Source organism: Neolamprologus multifasciatus, chromosome 23, assembly GCF_963576455.1.
Source record: "Neolamprologus multifasciatus chromosome 23, fNeoMul1.2, whole genome shotgun sequence".
NCBI lineage: Eukaryota > Metazoa > Chordata > Actinopteri > Cichliformes > Cichlidae > Neolamprologus > Neolamprologus multifasciatus.
In genome coordinates, this window is record NC_140460.1 from 22,010,474 (window position 1) to 22,033,906 (window position 23,433).

Here is a 23,433-nt window from a genome sequence, read left to right on the forward strand (position 1 = left end):
CTAATTAAACAAAATGAAACTTAAACCTAAAGGAAACACATAAACAGGAACGTTACAAAACAATTCCCTTTTGGAGACAAAAGTGCTAACATTAGCTTATAGCTTAGCAAACCACCCTCTGGCTCTAAAAAACAAGATAGCAAAAGCTGCAATGCTAAAGTTATAGGTATAAAGCATATACAAATCTGTGGATAAACCAGGTGATTTCAGCAAGAATTGTCCATCTTTAATTTCTTGTATGCAGAAACACAAGAGGGACCATACAGTAAATAATGACAGAGCAAGATCTGACCTACACAGTCATTTTCAGTCAAAACAGAAGCTAAAGCAGCTGTTCGTCATAAATTCTCTATTAACTTGTAATGCAAGATTTTTCAGCTTTTGTTGTGCACAGCGACCACAGTTAATTGCTCAAAAGCTTATTCTGTAATAGGTTCAGGTCTCTGATTTGTCAACTGTTCCCCCAATCAGTGGCCAAAGGTAAAAAAAATAATAACCATATTTCTATCCCAAGGGAAAAATTCCCCAATCAAGTAGTTGCTTGAGATTGGCAGTTGCTATGAAACTGATTGCTAATGTCCCAATCATGAAGCCATAAAGACCAGTCAGTGAACCACACTGAAAACCACTAGCAAAATGTTGCAATTGCTCATAGTTTCAATGGAGGATGCAAACTTGTCTGCAAACACTCACCAACTAATCTCTCAGCAGCAGTGAAACTATGAAAACTGATCCAAACCAGAAAATGAGAACATTTGTCTTCAAAGTAAAAGTTGTGGCTTTAGTAATGTGTTGATGGCAGCAGGGAAACACAACTTTTACTGTGACCTCAGAGGGTTTCCATTTACTTGTAGGGATCTGGTTTTGCTCATGCTTGGACAGCAGTTGGACAGTTTTTATATATAATACTGCAACTTCCATGCAAACTATGGTCAACTGCAGCAATCTGCTTTCAACACAGGTAATCCCAAGGAGGACTTTGGTTTCGCACCCTCCAACAACCACACACCAAGCCATCAAGGAATGCACCGACTGGTCTCTAAGCCTGTGTGACTGAGACCTAAGATGGATGTTTGAAAAGTGTGGCCAAGATATATTTCTGTCTCATGGTTTCTCATGGTTTCATATTAATTGACACTTGGAGTAACTCATAAGTCACCCTGGGGTGTTTTATTGCCCGTTGGCCTGGGTAGCTTTGGTTTAGGCTGTCAAATTTGTGCTGTTGAATGGATAAACCATGAAAATTGGCAGATTTTTATCGATTTATTATGATAGCATAACAATAATGTACGGGTATAATGTGCAAATCAAACAAAGTGAAGTGATAATCCAGTTTGATTCTCATTTTTTCCCCCTGCTTCTACAGCTACCAGGCTCACTGCACTGCATTTACTGTATGTACAAGAGCTTATGCAGTTAAAACATTTTAATCTAATAGCTTTATGCTAACAGTGATGATACCAAATCAACACGAGCCCAGAGGAATCACTTAAAAAATTTGATATAAGAAATGTAATTTATTTTCACGGGAAGCAGCTTAGCTTTTTTTATGTTACCGTGAATGTACTTACAGCTCAGATATTGATTCCAGCGACCCTTCCAAAATCAACATCTTCTTTCCTGTATGAGCCACCGCGTGCAGCGCTCACATCTGTAACATTCTCAGCAATGCAGTAAACTTTATCTCATTTTATTAATGAAGTATTTTCTAAACCTTCCATATTGTTGATTTCAAACATTAATAGTTAGGTTCTAACGCAAAATTAATCTCTGCGCATTTCATTAAAGGGGCTTTGGCTACATGACACTCATTTTCTCTTATCACTGCAATGCGTATCCAGTGCATACTCATTACATCCTGTTGGAAGTTAAATATGGCATAAATGAAGGTCACGTGTTTGATCCCCACAACAGTCGACATGGTAATTAACACAAAATAGTCTCATAATGAGAAACTGCTCCTACCTGCTCAGTAATTACACGTCATTTTGCTGGAAGACCGTCTGCTAAATGCCTAAAATGGCTAATGTGAAATTAAACAGCATTACTTCAGTTCAATACAGAGGATTAGCCCCGTCATCACATTGTTCTCACAAAGGTAACTGATCTGACCTCTCTCTTACGGAGGCAAGGCAACAGTGTTTTTCTTCAGGTTCCATGTATGGGCTGTGGCATCCATTGATTGGTTAATCCCTTGATTACATCGTCACATAGCAGGGAGGGGTTAATGAGGGATAGCCCAAAGAACTGTGGGAAATGATAACAAATTAACATTTCAGATATCGCGTTGGCTGGTATAAATCACTATCAAAAACTGGTTACACCACTTAATGCCAGCCTTATTCATCATCCCCTCCGCCTCTGTCAGAAATACTTGGCTCACACTAGACCGCAAGTCTAATTAATGCAGATGTAATGAATTCATTATAGGGAGGAATTGGCTATGGATTGGCCCATGCTTTCATCAAAAGAATTCCAATGCATGGAGAGGGGCCATGGCCTTTCATGCACACCCAAAAGCAGGACCATATTTTCATAAAAGAGTATGAAACATTACAGTGACAAATGGCCAGTGGTAATTTCTCAAAATTAGGCCTTTGCAATATACAGGGACTTCAGTTATGCATTAAAGTAGGTAAATTCTCCATTGCTAAAGCAGCTAAAATGGTAATTTAAGTAGCATTTTTAACTAATTGTGTGTTTCGGTGTTTGTTGTTTCAGTGTGTGACGGTATAGGAACAGGAAGCCTGCAGTCAGCTCAAACAGTGGACGCCAGCAATATTGATAAATTTGTCAACTGCACCAAAATCAATGGCAACCTCATCTTTCTCATTACTGGCATTAAAGGGTGAGTGCCACTCACACTCAATGATTTTACACAAGTTTTTGTTAAGCATATTTGATGGAGCACACAAAAAAAGTTCAAGATTTCTTTTTACTTTTTTATGTGTCATAAAATTTCAGAACTTCTAGATTAACATGCACAAAAAAATATTATCTGTCTATGTGGTTTTTTCTATGATTTTTTTTTAACTAGAAGGCATCAAACTGTACATTCTTTGAATTACTGAGGTTTGATAATCAGTTTTTCTTTTCTGGGAAATTCATCTGCTTTGGCAAAAAAGTAACTGCCATACAGAACAAGAAGTTTGGATCCAGATGTCTTCTGGCATCCCCATTGTCCCCATTGATGACCTTGGTGATGGAATGGGTTGGACTGGTACTTATATAGTGCTTTTCCACTCAGAGCACTTTCAATAAGCGTCATTCACTCAGCCACACAAGTTCATGCAAGTGCTTTTTTTCCATGCCTACGCACTTTTGACCTAGCATTCACTTGCTCATACTCCTTTCGATGTATTGGGGTTTCAGTGTCTTGCTCTGACATACAGGTTGGAGGAGTCAAGGTTTTTAGCAGATGACCTGCTCCACCTTCTGAACCACAGCCGGCCCCAATACCCATTGGGTTCTTAAATTGGGTGCTGTGAAGATGGTGTCTAGTACACAGTTTGGTCTACTGACGAGTCATATAGATGCTTTAAAGCGCTTGAGCTGAAGGCAACTAGGGATTCTTGAAGACATTTTACTTCACGCATTAAGCGTTATTAGCTATTCTACTTGGAGCTGAAAAAGAATGGACAAGAGTTGAAATGTCTTCAAGAGCCTAAAAGAAGTCCAGTTGTCTTGGACTCAAGCACTTTATCCTACACTCATATACACACATGCAGACACACACACATCTCCATTGCACTGTATCGTCCTGTTCTGTCTATTGTTGCACTGTCTTGTCTTGTTCATTTTTGCTATTTTTATATATTGCACTTTGCGTAGGCCTGTGTTTGTCCGTTATATGTCATATGTAGCACCAGGGTCTCAGAGGAACGCTGTCTCATTTCACTCTGTACTGTGCCACTGTACATGGTTGAAATGACCATAAAAGCCACTTGAACTTGAACTTTAGCTCATCACACTGAGTGACCGAGACTCTTTACAGACATACTGATCTTTTGCCTTCAAGTCGATCCCTACAAGTGACCACATTCTAGTTATGCATAGTTAATAAACCCACTGTTGGGGTACTATGTAGGAGCAGCAATATGTGCAGTTTTACTGAAGGACAACACAGGGTTCACTACATGGATGAAAACTTTACACACAAAACCACTGCACATGGAGAAAAAAAGAGAGCAGTGAAGGTGAGGGAGCCTTGTCAGCTACTCTTAACAGCATCCTGAGGACAGAATGATTATAAATCATAATTTGGCTATCGACTTTAGTTGGCTTAAAAACCTTAATGAAACTTTGATCTATAAAGCCTTGCTTTAGCAACATAGACTTATTATGCTTTATACTTCTCTTCAGGGATATGTATCACGGTATTGGGCCTTTGGACCCTGAGCGCCTCAACGTGTTCCGCACCGTGAAAGAGATCACAGGTAAGACGGCCTCACTTGGAAACACTGAATACAAGAAGAATTACAGGGTGTGTTTGTGCATGCGGTCGTGTGAATTATTTGGCCTCTAAAGTAGTGAAAGAAAGCTTTAAGAGGAAAGCAGATTTTTGCCAGTAAGCTCAAAAAGGAGCTTTGGTGCATATAATGTTATTGTGTGTGTGCAATATCTCCATAGTTATACGTTCTTTCACTGTGTGCTGCTGCTGCTGTGTGCATCCTTGTGTGTGTACTTATTCATTAGCTATTAGAGGCCTTAAGGGATGAGCAATACCTCGTATACAAACCCTTTTGTCATATTAAACCGCGACTTGCAGTTGAGCCAAACAGCTAATGGAGTGAAACTGCATTTTCATAATGAAAACCTAAGCAATAAGAAAGAGCAATGGCCATTCTATCCCAGCCATTTCCTGCTCCTATCCCTTTTAAAGTCATTTCCACAGATGCTGATTTGATATAATCTGTCATTAAAGGCAACCAGACAAATTGTGCAGAATATTAAATCCATTCTTTTAATTAGCAATATTAAATATTAAATATTGTCTTCTGCAAGCGCATTTCCTACAAAGAAAAGGGTTTCTTGCTTGAACTTCAGAGCAGTTCCGTGATCTGAAACTTTGGATGTAGGCAACAGAAGGGTTTTTATCCGTTGCTCATTATTTTTGTGCTCCTTCATCAAATACCGCCACAGACTAATTAGCACATGTTCAACCACTTTGCCTGACATGTCTTCTTTAGGTTACCTCAACATCCAATCCTGGCCTGAAAACATGACAGATCTTAGTGTTTTTTCCAGCCTGGCTACCATTGGAGGCAGAGCTCTTTACAGGTATGTTTGCAGGCATGCCCACACTAACTTTCTTCTGTCCATCCATGGATTTTCTTCCACTTATCCATTTCAGGGCCGAGAGACTAGATTCACCAGATTGCCAAGCTGTTACAGGGCTAACACATTAAGACAGATAGCCAGTCCTGTTCACAGTTAAACCTACAGCCAGTGTAAAATTGCCAGTCAACCTGAATTTGAAGGCAGGGCCTTCTTGCTATGACGTGACGCGATACCACTCTGCCAAAATTGGACCATTGCAGGATAAATCATTTGGGTGCACTTACACTTTCCCTCTGCCGGTAACCATTGGAAGGCTTTCCTGTGAGTAAACTACGCCCCCCCCCCCCCCCCCCCCCCCCCCCCATAAAAGGCATTTAACTATCTCTGAGTATTGTTCACAACAGAGGAGCAGGTGGATTGTAAAAAGTTGGATTGTTGTGATGTCAGCAGAAACGTGGGTATTGTTCTGGACTATTGTGGCAAAGAGAGACAGTTTCCAAATCACCAGCCAATATATATCCAACCCTCACATATGGTCCGGGGTAGTCACTTAAAGAATGCATCTGTTAAATGCTGGAATTAGTTTCCTTTGTAAGGTGGTTGGCTGTACCTTAGAAATAGGGTGAGGAGCCCAGACATCCACAGGGAGCTGGGAGTAGGGCCACTCCTTTTTTGCATTGAAAGGAGCCAACTGTATTGGGTTTGGGCTTCCAATCATGATGCCTCCTGGACAAAAGCTTTTAGAGGTTTTCCAGCAAAGCCCAGGTGGGAAGACACCTTTTAAGACCCATGTTTAAATCTCATCTGGAAAATGTCTAAGACAGAACAAGGATGTCTATAATATCCTGTTTGCCCACGTAACAAAACTATGGATGGATGTTGCAGGTTTGCAAATGCGTGCGTCTGAGCGAGATCAGTAAAGAGGAAACACTGCAATATCACCGCTTTCTGCTCATTCATTACTGAGGAGTAATAATAAATTCCACAAAGCTATACAGCATACATTTAAATAAATTAAAATAAACCCATTATACTCACTTAACTCCAGAGGGATTGTTCATATTACACTTGTCTATAGACAAAATGCTTGTGAAATAAATGTAGTCAAACTTTTCTTTCCTTTCTGATCGCTGAAAATGAAACGGATGCTTAAAATGATACGACTCCTGGACGATATCAACATATTTGCATGTCAGAATATTCTGAATAATTGATGAAACGTCTGTATGTGACAACATCCCACCTTGATACACCTTGAATTGAGTTGCTATGGCATCTAATATGATGTTTCATCCATGCAACTTTTCAAAAATTGTTGACCAGTGTTATCAGCTGCCCTTGTCAAGGAGAGACCTCGTAGGCTGCAAAATGATGTCACAATTCTGCAGAAATAACCAATAACCTCGCCGTTGGAGCTGGTGAGCCACCGGCAGGTTTTTGCTCACAGAAGCTCTTTGAAGCGCTGCTGTCACACAGCTTTGATTTGCCCTGTTTTGATAACAGGTTCTGTGTTTGCTTGCAAGTGACAGATTCGAGAGAGATAGTGCTGCAGAGTCAAAGGAGGTCCAGTCGGGTTTTGTAAATGCCCGTGATGTACATGTAGCTCAGCAGTGCTCGAGTACAAGTCCGAGCTGGAGAAACCTTCTGCATCTGCAAAAGTTTCTTTATGTCTGGTATTTCTTTTTTTTCTAACATTACATTTTTAATAGGAGGGGTTTTTTTTCTCTAGCTTTACGTGACTTCTTGTTCTTCTTTTGTCTGACTCTTAGCTTAACTCTTAATCCATTTTCCCTTTCTCCCCTCATTACTGTTTCTCTCCATCATATATTTTCATCCCACCCTCTAACCTTGTCTTTTCCTTTCCTTTCCTTCCCCTCCCCCTCCTAAACCCTCAATTACTCCTTCATCCTCCTTTCTCTTCTTCCATCTTGTTAAAATTGTTTTCCAAATCTTCTTGTGTGCTTCCAACTATTTCTTTTAAATTTGTTATTTCTCTCTGATTTCCTTTCTTCTCCCTACTCGTCCCCTCTACCCCTTCTCCCTTTGCCATGACTCATTTCCTTTTCTATCTATTCTCTCTTCTCTTTCAGTGGAAGTGGTATTTCTCTTTTGATCTTGAAGCAGCGTTGGATCTCCTCCCTCCAGTTCCAGTCGTTGAGTGAGATCAGCGCTGGGAACGTCTACATCTTCAACAACAGCCGCCTCTGCTTCTATAACACCATCAACTGGACGTCGCTATTCAGGACCCCGAGCCAAAAAGTCCTTGTCCGTAACAACCAAGATCCAAAGGAGTGCAGTGAGTAGATGTGGTGTTAAGACTATTAAAGTTTTTAGCTTTTGCAGACCTCTGCACCTTCTGAGGGAGGAATCAGAGTTTAAGCAATATTGCATCATTACGCAGAGTCTTAGCTGCATAATTAATCCAAAATGGTTCAAATTTTGATGCCAAAGTAGGGTTCTGAATACTTTTTAAACCTTTCAAGAACTCCTGCTCTCCTGTTTTTTCTTCCATGTAATCGTACTGAGTGTTTCAGGAGGGGTGCGAGCAGCACCACTCAGAAACTGTAGTTTTATTGCATTTTGACTATTGCTAATTTGGGTTTGGCTGGTGTTCAAGTTTAAGAGAGTCTGACAGACAGGCTGTGGCTGCCAGGAAAATTAGGGAAGGTTCCAGGTGAGGTGGACAGAGCGCGTGGCAGGTTGGCAAAAACAGGAGAAAGGTGACGGGGAAAATGACACGAAGCTGAGAGTGGCAAAGGAAAATGTGGCTGCAGGAGACAGGGTGGAGGTGGCAAATGAGATAAAGGACCTGAGTCACGTGGAAGCAAAGAGCTAATGAAGAGGCCGAACAACACAAGGGACAAACTTGGCTAGGTCAGTGTTCAGTGTTAGCAATGACCACATCTGGTACACACACATTTCATAACAAAGGGGTCAGTTAAAAGGAGGATTGGATGGATAAATTGCTGGAATAATTTCTGAGCACCGGTCCTATGTGAGGACAAGGCCATGCAAAATTTAAATTGCAATGAAAGCCGATAAAGGTGATGTGCTAGCTGGCTAATTTTTGTTAGCTGCTAGCATCTGCTTTTTGGAGTAGTTCATGTGAAAGTTACCTGCAATAATGTAGACAGGATACGTTTAGGTTTCAGCCAGTTTCAGCCAGTCCCAGACAAAAGGCAGAGGATAGATGTATGGATGAAGGAGTGACTGAAAAGGTGGATTATTTAACCACAGCCACACAATATACTAAAATAGAGAGAAAAAAACAGCAGCCAGAGGCACAAGAAAAGGGAATACAGTAGGAATGAGACTAAACGACAGCCATAGCCATGGTACCATTAGCACTCTAATTACCTCTACCCCAGTATTACACACTGACTTGCCCAATTTCATGGGAACTGTCATGCTATTAAAGGTATGTTAAGTATAATGCTTGCAATGGGAAGTGGAGGCCTGATGGAATGAACAACAGGCAAATAAAGGGACATATTGCTCATATGATTCCACAATACCCAGGGTAATGAGCTTATTTATAATATTTGTGAGGATTTGTTAGAGGTGGTTGCCACTAAAGCTTTCTGTGTCTGAGATGGAGATAACTAAGCCGCCATAGTTTTTCACGGTCCTGCCACGCTGCGGTTCATATCATTAGCCAGTTAATGAGTACACTGTGTGTATTAGAGATCGATCGATGGCACCTTACACAGGTCTCTTCATTAGGCTCAACCCACTGTCTACGATTGACTGTTCTCCTGTTGACAAAGGGTTCGGCCCCCACCAGGCGACACTCCCGGGGATATGTGTGTCACTCAGCGATTGAGTGTGATGAGCATTATTGATTGTTGTGGTTCAACAGGAAAGGGGGGGGGGGGGGGCTCACAATTATAGTGGATGTGTTCTTTAATGGCAGAGATGTGGGGAATACCAATGTTTACTCACTCAGGTGGGCAGAAACATGCAGCAGTTTGAGCTTCCGATAACTGTAGAAAAAAATATATAAATGCAGTCCATTTACAAGCACTGACTTATTTCCTAGGCATGAATACAGAATAGATATACACACATTGCTACATTTATACACTTATAATTTGGGACAGGCAGCAATGTTATAGACATCTTAAAGAAAAGACATTCTGCCAATGAAGTCTGTGGGTTCCCCAAGAATCAACACTGACTTTCGACAGTCTTGTGATCCATTTCGCCAACTTTTTTCATCTTGTGCCACCAAGGGGTCAAAGATGAAAGTGTGTTAATGTCTGTAACTTTTGCACCATTCTTAATTTTTAGATTGAGAAGAAAATTGCATGAATTATTGGAACAAACCGAGTTCAGAGCACTGTACAACCAATTTTATGTTGTTAAAAAAATAACACAAATGATCTTCAGGTATACATATGTCCCAGCTATCAAAATAAGAGGCAGAGTTGCCATACAGGAAGTGATGTGAGCAACACTTCTATCAAGCCAAACATTGGTGATCCGAGGACCCAGTTCTTGCAATTGCATTTCACTTTTCACAGTCTCACTGTTTATTGCAACAATACTAGCAAAAGCAACCAACTACTTAACAATCATTGGGGAATACATGTTTTTCCTTCATGTCCACTGGTTGCTAACCAGTTGCCAACCAGTTTCTAGCTCTGTGCTACAGGACCCTAATTTGTTTAGTACTGATATGTGTAGAGATGTTTAATAAAACTGTTAAGCACTTTGGTAGAACTTGAGAATTTTGCAGTTATTTTTGTGTACAAGAGGACAAAATATAGTGCCTGTGTCTGATCGTACTGTGGCGTATCCCAAGACACAGACATTTCGAGGTGTTACGTAACCACAATATATAACTGATATATAATTGATAGCTGATAGCCAGACCACCCCACCCCAGACCAAGGATCATCAAAGGTATAAGCTGGATATTAGCCGCATACACACTTAACAGGTGATCGTACCCCAACACTTGTTTAATGTGTTGACACCAAACATCCTCCCTGTTGTCTTTCAAAGAAAATTATACAATTTTGAGCATTTGAACATTCTCCTCACAGTGCAACAACGAATGGTGTGTGACCGAATGTGTTCGGACGATGGCTGTTGGGGACCAGGGCCAGACCAGTGCCTCTCCTGCCGATATTTCAAGCGAGGCCGTACCTGCGTTCAGTCCTGCAACCTTTTTGATGGGTGAGTAGTCGATTCATTCAGTAAAAGTCCTCTCCTTCCTCTGACACACTCTGAGCAAATGTTGTATGTGGGTCTGGAAATATCTTTGAGTAGATCTGACTTAAACTGTGAAAGAATAAAAAAAAACCCACATTTCTGATCATTATGGTCCCAGGAAGCAGGATTAATTCCTCAGTAAACATCCATACGTGACAAGCAGCAGAAATAAAATCAATTTAAACTGTTTTAATGCATGAAAATGAAGTCAAAACATCCTCAAGGGCTCTGGAGGAGGAGAGTCTAATTGCTGATTGGCATGAATGTAATGAGATGAACCAATAAGGAATTTTACAGTGCGAACAGTCAGAGGAACATTCGGCTGCATATTACACCCACTGTCCAAACTCAATTTAAGTATACACCATTGTTGAAGTACATTTCATTTCAAATCACCCATTTGGACTGTCAGACATGAGTGTTTACTGCACTGAGCAGGAAAATGAAGCAAGCTGTTTCCGAGTGTCCTCACAATCCACTGATGTTTTGCGTTCGCTGTGAATAATTGCATTCAGGTCATCCCTCTATGTTGCCAAGAGGCACATCAAAAAAATCACTGCCAACTCACCTGGGGAGAAACCCTCCTTTGTAGACGTAGTTTCCAGCCTTTTTCTTGCTGTTCTTGAATGAACGGGGAGATGCCGTGAATCGCAACACTTGAAAGCATCCATCTAAAATAAGACTGTACCGGCAGCATCTGCCACAAGATAAATATGACTTTTCTTGCAAGCGGTGTGATGTCAGGCTCGTGTTTTCCTCAGGGGAAGAGGAGAGCGCGTGTGTAAGTGTGTATGAGAGCGAGCAACCCTCGGTCATGTTGACTTGTTGCTGGTCCTTTCCTGCGCCGTTTGTGGGAGGGAAGCTTTGAAGTTGCCGGGGAAAACAGCTCATAGCGAAGGCTTTGAAGAAGACGAGGAAAGGCGCATGGCAGGGAGCGGCTGAAGCACACTTGTTTCCAATACTGTAAATACAGTCAGTCACAGTGAGGAAAGGCCCACTTTTTTGTTTTGAGTCACTGGCCTGACTTGTTGAATCAGAACATCCATAACCTAAAGGCCTGGTGTAAGAAGTGTCTACCTACCAACAAAGAGTGCTGAGTTGGTGTTTACTTGCGTTTACATAGTCCACTCTCAAAGGTTTTTTCATCTGGCAACAGAAAGGACATAAAATCTGCTACAAAGAAAGTCAGGAGAGGTTTAACAAAATGTGAAAAGAAACAAAACAAAACTTGGCAAAAAACTCGTCTTTTTGTTAATGTGTTGTTTGTTAATGTGCCCCAAAGTGGGTGTCTCCTTTTCCATTGTTATAAACACACACAGATTATTTATGTGCTGTCATACATACATTGCTTAAAAGCTGTCCCTGACTGGCTGGCAAAGATTCCTGGCAGTTTCTGGCTCCTGCTGGGTGAAATTGGTCGGAAACTACCGTACTATCTATTTCAACTGCTATCCGCAGGGAAGTACAACTTGATAAAGTGCGACGCAATGTAGACAGTTTGCCTTCCAAGTGAAAGTTGTGGCACTGAGGCACTTTTCTCTGTAAAAGTGAACTTTTTTAAATTTCTGGCTTGTGTTGCATTTTTCACAGTTTGCAGCTCAGAGAGTAAGTGCACAGTGTTTGTAGATGAGTCCATTGCTTCATTTCAAAATATGACTGCAGCAACATGCGACTGACCAAACTTTTTACCAACCACTTCGAATACTGGTCAAGGAATCTTCCCCAGTGACTGGAGTTTGCCATGGGGTTTAATATCACTATTCTTGCTATGTACATTTTCTTTAATCTATAGCATGTGTCTTGAAGATTGTAGAAGTAGATACAAATACACTGTTGAATTGATGAAGAAAGTCATATCATCTGCATAAAAAAGCCACATCATGGCATATCTAAATTGATTTTTTTTAAAAAGTGGCTACAGCCAATACTGTTCTGTTACGGTATGTGAGTTATATATAGTTTTCACCTTTAAAAAATCATTTTAGTCTTATTTCCACAGTCTGTACACTAATTTAATGACTGGATATTGACAGCAGATTGTCATAGCGCTGCTTATTTTCAGCACTTTTGCTGTATGCAGCATAGATTTGCTTAATATTTCACTTTGTTCTGAAGCTACTGAACTGTATATCTCTCAAGAATTTAGTATTAGCTCATTAAAAATGTTCTCGGGATGGTGATTTTAAACCTTAAGATTCTTCAGCTCGTTCTTCTTCTGTGTTTCCATTGTTAATGAGAAGAGGCACTAATTCCCTTCAGTTTATACGTCTGTTGAATAAAACAAAGGGAGAGCAAAGGAGTTTGGGGGTGAGCAGGGAGGACTGAATCAATCCCACTGGGGTCGGGGGAGGAGGGAGGGAGCGAGTGAGGGAGGAGCTGGATGGGTTTAATTAAAAAAAAAAAAAGTTGCTTTGGTGGGTTGACCGTGCTGTGACTATTTGGATGTTTGGATTTCTGAACAGTGGCCACAGCCCTGCTTAAATTCCACCAAAACAGGACTAATCCCCCATCAGGTCATCCCCCCAGTGGGGCCTTGGCGCGCACTACCAGCTGTGAAGGAGGCCAATCAGGAGGAACGGCTTTGAAGGAATGGAAATGACCTCAGAGAGCATGACTGCAGAGGTCTTTGTCTCTCACCCATTCTGCTCCATGTATCTTTTCTTCCACCTCAACCAAGAAAAGAGATATCTCTCCACTGCCTGGGCCTTTTTTCCCCCTAAAGGATTCCCCTGCATAGTGCCTCAGAGAGAGGAATCTAATTTATTTTGGAACAAGGGAAAAAAAGCTGGGGGAGAAATGCAAAGAGAGCTATGGGAGTTTCCCACTGAAAACATTATTAATAAAAGGACCATCTGTAGCCTACACACTCTGCTTTGATGTGTCAGACAAACTGCTGTGATCATAAAGAATCAATAGGACCATTTAAAGAAAAACTACCCTGACATAAAGGCTCAGCAAAGGGAAATCTGGGATTTTATCTTCATTTTTATTGCCTTTTAATGTGAGCTGCACACTAGAGTGTCGGGGGTTTTTTTGTTGCTTTTAAAACTACCGAGTCTAAAAGGTTTTCATCTAATATTACCCACATGAAAATGCATAAAAACCCACATACCTGCAGGAGATCCAAAATTCTCAGTGCCACATCTTATAAAAACAGCTCACAAGGAGGAATCTGTGGACTCTTTATTCCACCCCAATAGCATCACATGCAAATATGAACAAAAAACATGCGCGTGCACGCGCGCACACATACAGTCCCTTTCATTATCCCGCTGCTGTGAGAAAGAGGTTTGTTTGTAACTGGGCAAATCCTCCTCTGAGAGCGCCTGTCCTCTGCATCGGCTGATCGATCCCTCTGATGTGAAAAGTGGTTTTGATCGGCAGCAGTTGTTATTGACAGCAGCCAGCCTCCGCCCGCCCGAGACGCCTCACTTCAAAAGTGAAGATAATGCGCTGAATCGGACACAAACAAGACAGGAATTTTTAGATTGAGAGTATGCGAGTGCACACACACAGATACACACACACACACAAACACGCACAGAAACACACTAATATACACATATAAGGATTTAACAGTAAGGCCTGGGGCTATGTGGAGCTCCTGCCAGGGTAATTGCAGTTTATAAACCCAATATCGAGCTCTATTGTTTACTTTCTTTCCCTTCAGAAGCGAAAAAACAAAACCAACATAAAGTACACATTAACCGGCTGACTGAAGCGTTTTAGACGTTGCAGGAACCGCAGTGATTCTTTGATAACGGGATGAAAAGAAAATGCGTTTGGCTTTTTTTTCTTTTTCTTTTATCACACACTCCCTCTGTCTCTTCACTCTGGTCCTATCAAAAGCAAACTCCCTCTCTAAATGCCCTCTCCGTGGCCTCTCCTACCATCTTTCCCGTTCCTCCTTCCCTCCCACCATCTCTGCTCCTGCTTCCTCCACCTTCCACACATCCCCTCATGTTTGCCTATGATTTAAAAAGACGTTCATTATTCATGGACTTTCTCTGTAAGCATATTGACCATACTAAGCCGTTAACCTGGTCAAATAGTTTTAGGTAGCTCGCCGCCCTGCATGCCCCTTCAGCAGAGGGCACTGCATCTTGGAGATGACCCAGATAAACCCGTTGTTGTATCACACTTGATTTTGTTGAAAAAGGCCTCAATGTACAGCTCGTACTTATGTGCACTTGCGGCATGCTCTTAATCAATATTTCACTGTGCTCTCAAATCTATAATACATGCATTCCTATTTTCATTTTTCTTATTTATCAGGGAAGAGCGTGAATTTGCCAATGGATCCGTGTGCCTGGCGTGCGATAGCCAATGTGAGAAGATGGATGGAAACACTGTGACATGTCTCGGTCCGGTAAGACCCTCAGTCTCAACTTCGTTTTTACTTAAAAATACATTTTATAAATACAGGAAATAGGCTTTTTAGATTAAAACCACTCCTCATTTTTCTGTGCGAGATAGGGGACTATCTTCTACGTGCCAAAGTGGATTTGCAACTTATTTTGCTGTGTTTTGCACACAGGATTTCCGAAGATATAAGTACTGTTTGCAAAGGTGAATGGTAGGTTAATGGGAGGAATGATAAAGTACTGTAGCTACTTTTGGAGGCATGCTTTTGGCAAGCACCCATGCACACAGTCAAAAAAAAAAAAGCAAAATGAGATTAGATTCTGACCTTCCGGTAAAGTCACTTTTAGAATGATCGCAATACGACTCTCCAAAATGTTTCCTTGCTGAAATGTCAGTGGAGAACATGCACATCTGCATGCATGTGCACAGAAATTGTACGCAACAACACCAAATGCAAACAAATCTGCTCATGCAAGGCTGCAGCTGCATCATTATCATGCTAGGGTATACGCCAGTGCTTGTATCAAACCTGCGGGGACGCCCAGAAAAGGTTGCCAAACGTCTCAGGAGTTGCAGGATGATTAAAGGGATTGGAAAGCAGAAGAATCCACATATGCCAAAAATAATCTCCATAACATAACTGCGGTTGTTTTTGCTAAAATTCCTGTGAATTACTATATATTTTCTGTACTTTGTACTTGTAAAAAGCATAAAAAGAAAATATAGTAAGCTGACAAATCAGTCTAGATGTTGTAACTGAACACAGATCTCAGGACATGATCAGAATTATTGTCAACTAAAGTCTAGAGACTGGTCAACAACCCTCTGTCAGCGATGTGTATTCCTTGACCGCTTGCTAAGCAGTTCCTTGAGGTTGCTGGCTGTTGACAAGTGAAATCCTTCACAATGAGGATGCTGTACCAAAACCCTCCTTGTGATTTGTTTGGTTACCAGCAGATTGCTGCAATCACCTGTAGTTTTATATGAAGAATAGTAACTTGTCCGCAAACAATCACCAATGAATTCCCGAGGTGTGGTGAAAGTTCAAACCAGAAACAAAGAACATTTCCCTTCAGTGGAAAATGTGTGCCTTACTACAGCAATTTTTATTTTGAAGGTCAGACAGCTCACCTTCAAAGTAAATATTTTTAAATATACATATGGATGACACCAGGGGCCAGAAAAAATGCTGAAAGAACAAGACATGAATTCAATTTCAGCGTGATTCAATTCAGTTTTATAGCTCTAGCACCAAATTATAACAGCAGTTGTCTCCAAGTGCTTTATGTTAAAAGGTAAAGACCCTACAATAGTACTGAGAAAACACCAACAATTAAACAATCCCCTTTGAGCAAGTCCTAGGCAACAGTGGGAAAGAAAAACTCCCTTTAAAGAGGAAGACGTTTCCAGTAGAACCAGGCTCAGAGAGGGACAGCTTTCTAACACGACTGGTTGGGGTTAGGGGAGGAAGACAGGACAAAGACACTCTGTGGAAGAGAGCCAGAGATGAAATGAGATAAACATGACTGAGTGAAGAAGAAACACTCAGTGCATCATGGCAAGCGCCCAGCAGCCTAGGCATATTCTACTGTAACTAAGAGAGGATTCAGTCATCTGATTCAACTATAAGCGTTATGAAAAAGTAAAAGTAGAGAGGGTGTCTGTCTCCCGAATCCAAACTGGGAGCTGGTCCCACATCCTATTACAGCACTGCACTCTGTTCCAGTTAGCTCAGTAGGACGATCCATTCTCTCACAGATGTTTATAAAGGCAGGCTGTATGGTTAGGTACTTGTTTTTATACACCTCTGTCAAATGGATTGAAAACACCTGAATTCAAAGATATGGCCTTTTGTGCATATTGTGTATGTGACTTATTCTACGTTATCAAGACGTGCGAATTTGAAACCAGGTACATCCACGTGGTTATGAGAATATCCTTGGAAACGTTTTCTGAGCTATTTCAAAACCCCTGGACTAAATTACTTGTGCTCATATACAGTATAGAGTGATTACATCCAATAATATCCATTACAATACTGTTGTTTAATTAAATTACCTGCTTGTTGTTTTTTTTCTTTACTATGATGAATTCTGAATCCTGGTGGCATAAATACTGTAGTGGGACAAATGTGGGTATGATCTATAACTGCACAGGAAGCTGATTTTACAGTGCAATGTTTCATTACGAAAAAGTTGCATGAAATGTGCAGCATGACTTGTTTCATGGATTCTAGTGACTGTGTGACTAACCTTTTATGACTGTCTGAGGGAGAGAATAACAGATGAAGAGAGAGAGAGCGGCTCCTCAAGGATGCACAAAGGCTGGTGACGTTGGGATGCTGGTCACAGCTGAGCAGTGAATAACACCAGAGTCAATCATCCACGGGTGCTCAGTCACACGCAGACGCACATGCGCACAGTGTCCACGGACATACTTAAATGCATTCGGACATCTGTATGCATCTGCCCTGCTCACACACACACAGACACACAGACACGCAACTACGCAAAGTGAGCATAATGTTTATTGATGGTGTGTGTCTAAATGTGTCAAGTGGTGAGAAGCTGTCCATCAGGTCGCCGTGGCTGTCGTTAGCAGCAGAGCGTGGAGCTGAAAAGCCCAGCCGCCAGAATGCAACTTGTTCTTCACAACACACACATACACATACCTCTGCGCAATTTTAAGCTCACACATTTGTCAGCACCTTCGTGCACACGCACATAGACATTCACACAAAGTGTACAGTCAGTTTTCCGCTCCCATTCTAACTTATTCATGCTCCTGCTGCAGCTGAGCTCGTGTTCACTTACCTCTTGTCGTCTCCTCCATCACTTTCAGTGTGCACTTTGTTTTGGCACCACCTGATTCCCTAACCATTTTCCCAGTTTTATCAGGGATGCAGTGGAATAAATTCCAGGCAATTTACCTCAACTTATATGCCAAAAAATACTGCCAAAAGTGTTCACTCTCCCATCCAAATCTTTTAATTCAGGTGTTCCAATCACTTTCATGGCCACAGGTGTATAAAATCAAACATCCAGGCATGCAGACTGCTACTACAAAAATGTGTGAAAGAATGCATCACTCTCAGTAGCTCAGTGAATTCCAGTGTGGTAATGTGACAGGATGCAACCTGCGCAACAAGTCCAGACGTGAAATTTCCACACTACTAAATATTCAACCGTCAACTGTTAGTGGGATTAGAACAAAGTAGAAGCCACACTAAATCACAGAGTGGGGTCAGTGGATGCTGAGGCACATAGTGCACAGAGGTCACCAACTCCAAACTTCACATGGCCTTCAGATTAGCTCAAGAACGGTGCGTATAGAGCTTAATGGCGCAGGTTTCCACGGCAGTACGGCTGCATCCAAGCCTTACATCACCAAGGGTCGGATGCAGTGGTGTAAAGCACCCCACCACTGGACTCTAGAGCAGTGAAGATATGTTTCCTCGAGTGACGAATCTTAGTTCTCCGTCTGGAAATCAAATGGAAGAGTCTGGGTTTGATGGTTGCCAGGGGAACAGTACTGTTCTGACTGCATTGTGCCAATTGTAAAGTTTGGTGGAGGGGGGATTGCCTTAGATCCAGTGAAAGAAACTCTTAATGCATCAGCATACCAAGACATCCTCTACCAACATGACCAGTGCACAAAGCAAGGACAAATGAATTTGGATGAATTAAAGCAGAGCCTATGAGACAGGCCTTACAGGCTTATATTATATTTTTACATGCTGTGGAGCCATTTTTGGAAGCATTTCAAGTTGCTATACATCAATACAACCATTATAGCCCACATTTTAATAATATGTCTGCATTAAGTGCATAGTAATTACATACATTGCAAAAACGTGCAATAAACTACAAAAAAATTGAAAATCATTTTTGTTTTTTTAACATATATTTCTAGTTAGAGAAATTTAAGAGGCTTATCCCTCAAAACTGTAAATACAAAAAAGTTGCACAAAATAGTTTCCCACCACAGGAAATTTTAAATGTCTTCATAGTTTTATTTTTGAAATACACCAATTTTTATATACTGCAGGAAAAACGAAAATAAATATTATAATGCAAATTTGCAAAAAAAAAACCCAGCATGTGCATCAAAATAAACTATTTCCAGCAGTGTAATATGAGTCCTAAGCATCCCAGAAACGACACAGAAAGTCATAAAGTCAAACATAACTTTTAAAAACACCAGTATAGGCTCATGAGGCCCTGATGGTGAAAAATGACATTTCCGCAAAATGATGTCACTTCCGGTTTCGGGCAGGACATGGAGGACATGTGATAGTTCATGCTGATGGACATAGGAAGTGTTACGAACAGCTGATCGGATCGGCAAAGCCTGTTTCTGGAATATTATGTTTTTGTTGCTGCAAGTGCTTTTTATGCAGTTTTTGCAAAGCTATATGTGGAAGGAAACTGTGACTTAGGACAAGCTGATGGCATAAGATGTAAGTACAACTCCTCCGGTTTCATATGCAAAAAAAATTATTGCGCTAGCTTACGTGGTTGCAGTGCAACCGGCGTACCCGCTCCCACAGGTTTTAAAGCGTTAAGAATGGGAGGTCACTCAAGTTCATGTGTGTGTTAAGGCAGACAAACAAATACTTTTTGCAATACAACGTATAAATCATTGCTTGGGATTCATGTGGGATTATCGCTGTATGAATTTCTATAAACTTTTCCTTAACTTTATTTTTCTCCACTGGTTTCTTTTAGCTCTTCACCCATTATTTTGTTTTTGTTCTATGTTATTCCCTCTTACTGCCATCTTTACCTCCTTCTTCTTTATTCACCCCTTGTCTACCACCCTCTTTGTAACCCATCTTCTCATCTCGCTCCTCCTTGTTGTGCTCTCCTCACAGGGCCCAGACCAGTGTGTAAAATGCCTCCACTTCAAAGACGGCCCTAACTGCGTAGAGAAGTGCCCCGACGGGCTGCAGGGAGCCAACAGTTTCATCTTCAAATACGCCAAGGCCAACAACGAGTGTCATCCCTGCCATGCCAATTGCACCCAGGGGTAAGAGAGGGATGATACATAAAGATGTGTCTATGTATAAAAGTTAATCCGTGTCCACTCGCCTTCATAGTTACCCTGAGCAGCTTCTGGCTTTGATGCTTTTATGCTGTTAAAAGCATCATGGAGTCATACTGCATTGCACTCAGGTGGTATAACAGACAAGGACCACCTCTCTCCCAAGGAGAGAGGGACTGAAAGAGGGAGAGAGAGCATAATTTAATCTTGCAGCTGCTAGATTCTTTGACCTGTTGCTAGATTTGGGGATGCCCTCCAGTCAGGGGTGGAATGTATTGACCCTTAAGGTACAGTGCAGATGAACTGAATGAATGAATGAAGGGACAGACAGTAGTAGGGGAGATATGAAGCCAGCAGGCAGAGTGATGTGGGTAAACGATAAAGAAGACATAGAGGAAAAATGGCTGGCTCTAGGTATAGAAGCAGGTGGAAGAGAGATGATAATGGGGATTAGTACTGAATCAGTTATTGAGTTAATCTATTGAGACTTTGTACAAAAATGACAGTTTATTGTTTTTCAAATATGTTTTCATTTTGACCCATAATCTGAGAAAACAAGCCGTAAGGACAGAGGAATCTGGCCCTGGGAAAATGAGATAGCCACTCGTTGATATTTGTTGACAGATTTTTTTCAAAAATTGGCAATGACTTAGCTGAACCTTTTAGTCTCTTGAGCCCAGTTTTTTTAGCCTTAATTCTAGCATTATGAGTGAGAGAGGGTACATAATCATCTACACCACAAATATTCTTAAATTGAGTTGAATTTGCCACTTTATATCCAATTAGCTACTCGTGCATTTCTTTAAGACATAATGTAATTTAAAAGGCTGAGTTTCGTATTTAAAAAATAATCATATAGTTGTCACAGAACAGGACATTAGAGACTAAACTGTTTTGTTATACTAAGCTATAAATATGATTAATTCTGCTGTAAAGTTTGGGATTTTTAACATGGGGTGTATCATGGCTCACTTTTGGAGTTACAAAGCAGGAACTCCAGCAACACTTGTTCTTCATAACTTTAATAATAGACCAACGCGTTTCGGCTTGTGGCCTTCATCAGGGTCATCCTGGTTGACCCTGATGAAGGCCACAAGCCGAAACGCGTTGGTCTATTATTAAAGTTGTTCATCTTCCCTCAAGTGTTGCTGGAGTTCCTGCTTTGTGAATTCTTTTATCCTCTCCATGCACCTTGGAAGCAGGTGAAGTTGTGCCTGAAAATTTTTTTTACTGTGATTTCACTTTTGGAGTTAGCCTCAAGTGGCTATTAGTAGTGTCTTGTTTTGCAGATAAGTAGTGGGTTTTAAAATTGGACTAAAGTAATAGTTTAACTTTCAGAAAATATACAGATTTGCTCTCTTGCTAACAGTTAGATTGACAGCACCCTCATTAGTACATTACGCTGGTGTCACAAAACGGCCGGAGGCCGTGTACCAAAAATCAAACCCACGTGCAGATTACCCAAAGCGGAGGCTGAGGAAAGGTTTCAACAAAGGTTTATTAACTAGCACAAGAATGATGTTTACGATGGCACTTGACTTTAGGCTTGACACATGGGGCGTGAGGGTCTTGGCCAGGGGAGAGGGATAAAGCAAGGGGACAGGTCCAAGAAAGCAATGGCAGCTGGCTGGTGATTAGCTACGTACTGGAAGAGAGGAGAGCAGTGTTAAAGCGGTAGCCAATGAGGAGTTCTGGAGAGGGTGGAAGCTATGAAAATCTTCGTCTTACTGTGCAGGTGGGAGATGGAAGCGTTGAAGGAGAGCGGTCCGGGTGGGTTTGGTGGTGTGTGTCAGCTAGTTGGCTTAGCCATGTATAGAGACAGGAAACAGGTTTATAAATGTCCCCATTAGCTAAACCATCAACCTCCAAAAACTGGGCAGATGTTTGTGTTGTATATAATTTTGCTCAGACCCAAATATTTCTCTCTCTTTTTTTTTTTTAGCCTTATTTGCTATTTGGCTTAGTTTATTGCTAAGCTAATGGTCTTAGCTTGGCAGTAAACTAAGCCAGTTAGCATTAAACTAAGCCAGCCCTTAGCTTTATTTTTTTTCATAAAAAAAAGTGAAAATGGTGTAAACTTTCCTATCATATTCTACCCAACAAATCCAAAAGTATTATTTCCCTAAAGGTTAACCTGTGCCCTTAATGCTCTGAAGGATGTGATAACATCACTTTTTTTGCTAAGTTTAGCGCAACCAACAGCAGCCTTTTATCTGTCTGTTCATATTGATTGAATTTTATCACTGATTAACTTTTATATATCATATATTATAATATATTATTTATGTGCTGTTTTTGTTGTCTTGACGTTGAGTACTGTCTGTGTGCTCTGAGACAACAGATGTACATTAGCAGCTAGGTATCACCAGTGCACTTAGTTTTAAATGTGTTCTGTTCCTTTTTTAACTATAAAATAACTAAATAAAATGTGGCAGATTCAAACACACAGTGAATTTATGTGAGTTTCTTAATGTTCTACAAAATGCCTGCCAATCAAAATTATAAATAATAGTTTAGCCGTCACGTCTCTCCCGACATACTTTAATACTGAGGCCAAAGCAGTATAAGTCTTCAAAAGAATGGCAGTTGTGGTTGTGGGGAAAATTTACCGTTCTTACCTGTTTATGTTTTCATCCTCTAAAGCTTGTTTTTTGAAGCCAGTATAGATTTGGCTTTGAACTTGAGCCCAGGCCTTTTTAGATTTTCTGCTAGTGGGGAGACTATTATGGAAGAAGCCGAACAGTGGGGACTGGTAAGACAGACAGAAGATGATGAGTGAGGTGCTGAGGTGGAGCTTGTCAGTGGTCTCTGCAAACAAAGTTAGACTTCTGAATCCTAGCAACAGGGCTGGCGAGACGGTGTGCAGTAGAAAGGAACTTAATGTTCTTTCTCTAACATGGCAGGAGGTCATATTATTTTACTGCAGCTAGCCTGTAAATGTTGATAGTATCAGTGCAGCTTTAAAGAAACATGGAAAGGAGAATTTTCAAAGTAGAGGGGATGACAAAGGATGGAGAAGGTACAAATTATTTACAGATACACAAGTTGAAGATCAAGAATATTAAGGATAAAACCACAATTTTTACATCTTGTATAGAATCGGTACCTTGTTTAAGGACACGTTCACATGGCAGGTCACTCATTAGATGACTTTCCTGACAAAAAATAATCCCTGGCTTGTTGTGTCTGTTGTCAGAAAAGTCCTTTGTTCTCTGCTAATGCAGAAAGAAAACTGATTGAAAACACACACACACACACACACACACACACACACACACACACACAACACTGGATACAGACACTGATTGCTTGCTAATTAGCTATTTGGTACACCATTTAATTGACAACCAAGTGACTTTTGAGGAGCCACAGTTGTCACCGATTTAATTCCAAAGTTAGCCTGCTCTCCTAATTTGCTAAGCAATTTGTTGTGTCGTGTGTGCTCACACAGCCTTCGCGTGCACACACACCGAAGCATTCAAAACCTGTTCTCCTGTGTCTTTCTTGTTGTTCAAAAGTCCTCCACTC

At 41.0% G+C, this 23,433-nt stretch overlaps 1 protein-coding gene across 3 annotated transcripts in view; it reads left to right on the forward strand.

Annotated features, from left to right (window-relative positions):
- LOC146491525 (receptor tyrosine-protein kinase erbB-4-like) overlaps positions 1-23,433 on the forward strand; it is a 361,361-nt gene that overhangs the window by 256,277 nt on the left and 81,651 nt on the right. For all 3 annotated transcript variants that reach the window (XM_085152628.1, XM_085152630.1, XM_085152629.1), the window contains exons 9-15: positions 2,722-2,848; positions 4,363-4,436; positions 5,190-5,280; positions 7,371-7,576; positions 10,329-10,461; positions 14,773-14,866; positions 19,736-19,890. In XM_085152628.1, the coding sequence (XP_085008754.1) occupies positions 2,722-2,848; positions 4,363-4,436; positions 5,190-5,280; positions 7,371-7,576; positions 10,329-10,461; positions 14,773-14,866; positions 19,736-19,890 (880 nt within the window). The remainder of the gene's footprint in view (positions 1-2,721; positions 2,849-4,362; positions 4,437-5,189; positions 5,281-7,370; positions 7,577-10,328; positions 10,462-14,772; positions 14,867-19,735; positions 19,891-23,433) is intronic.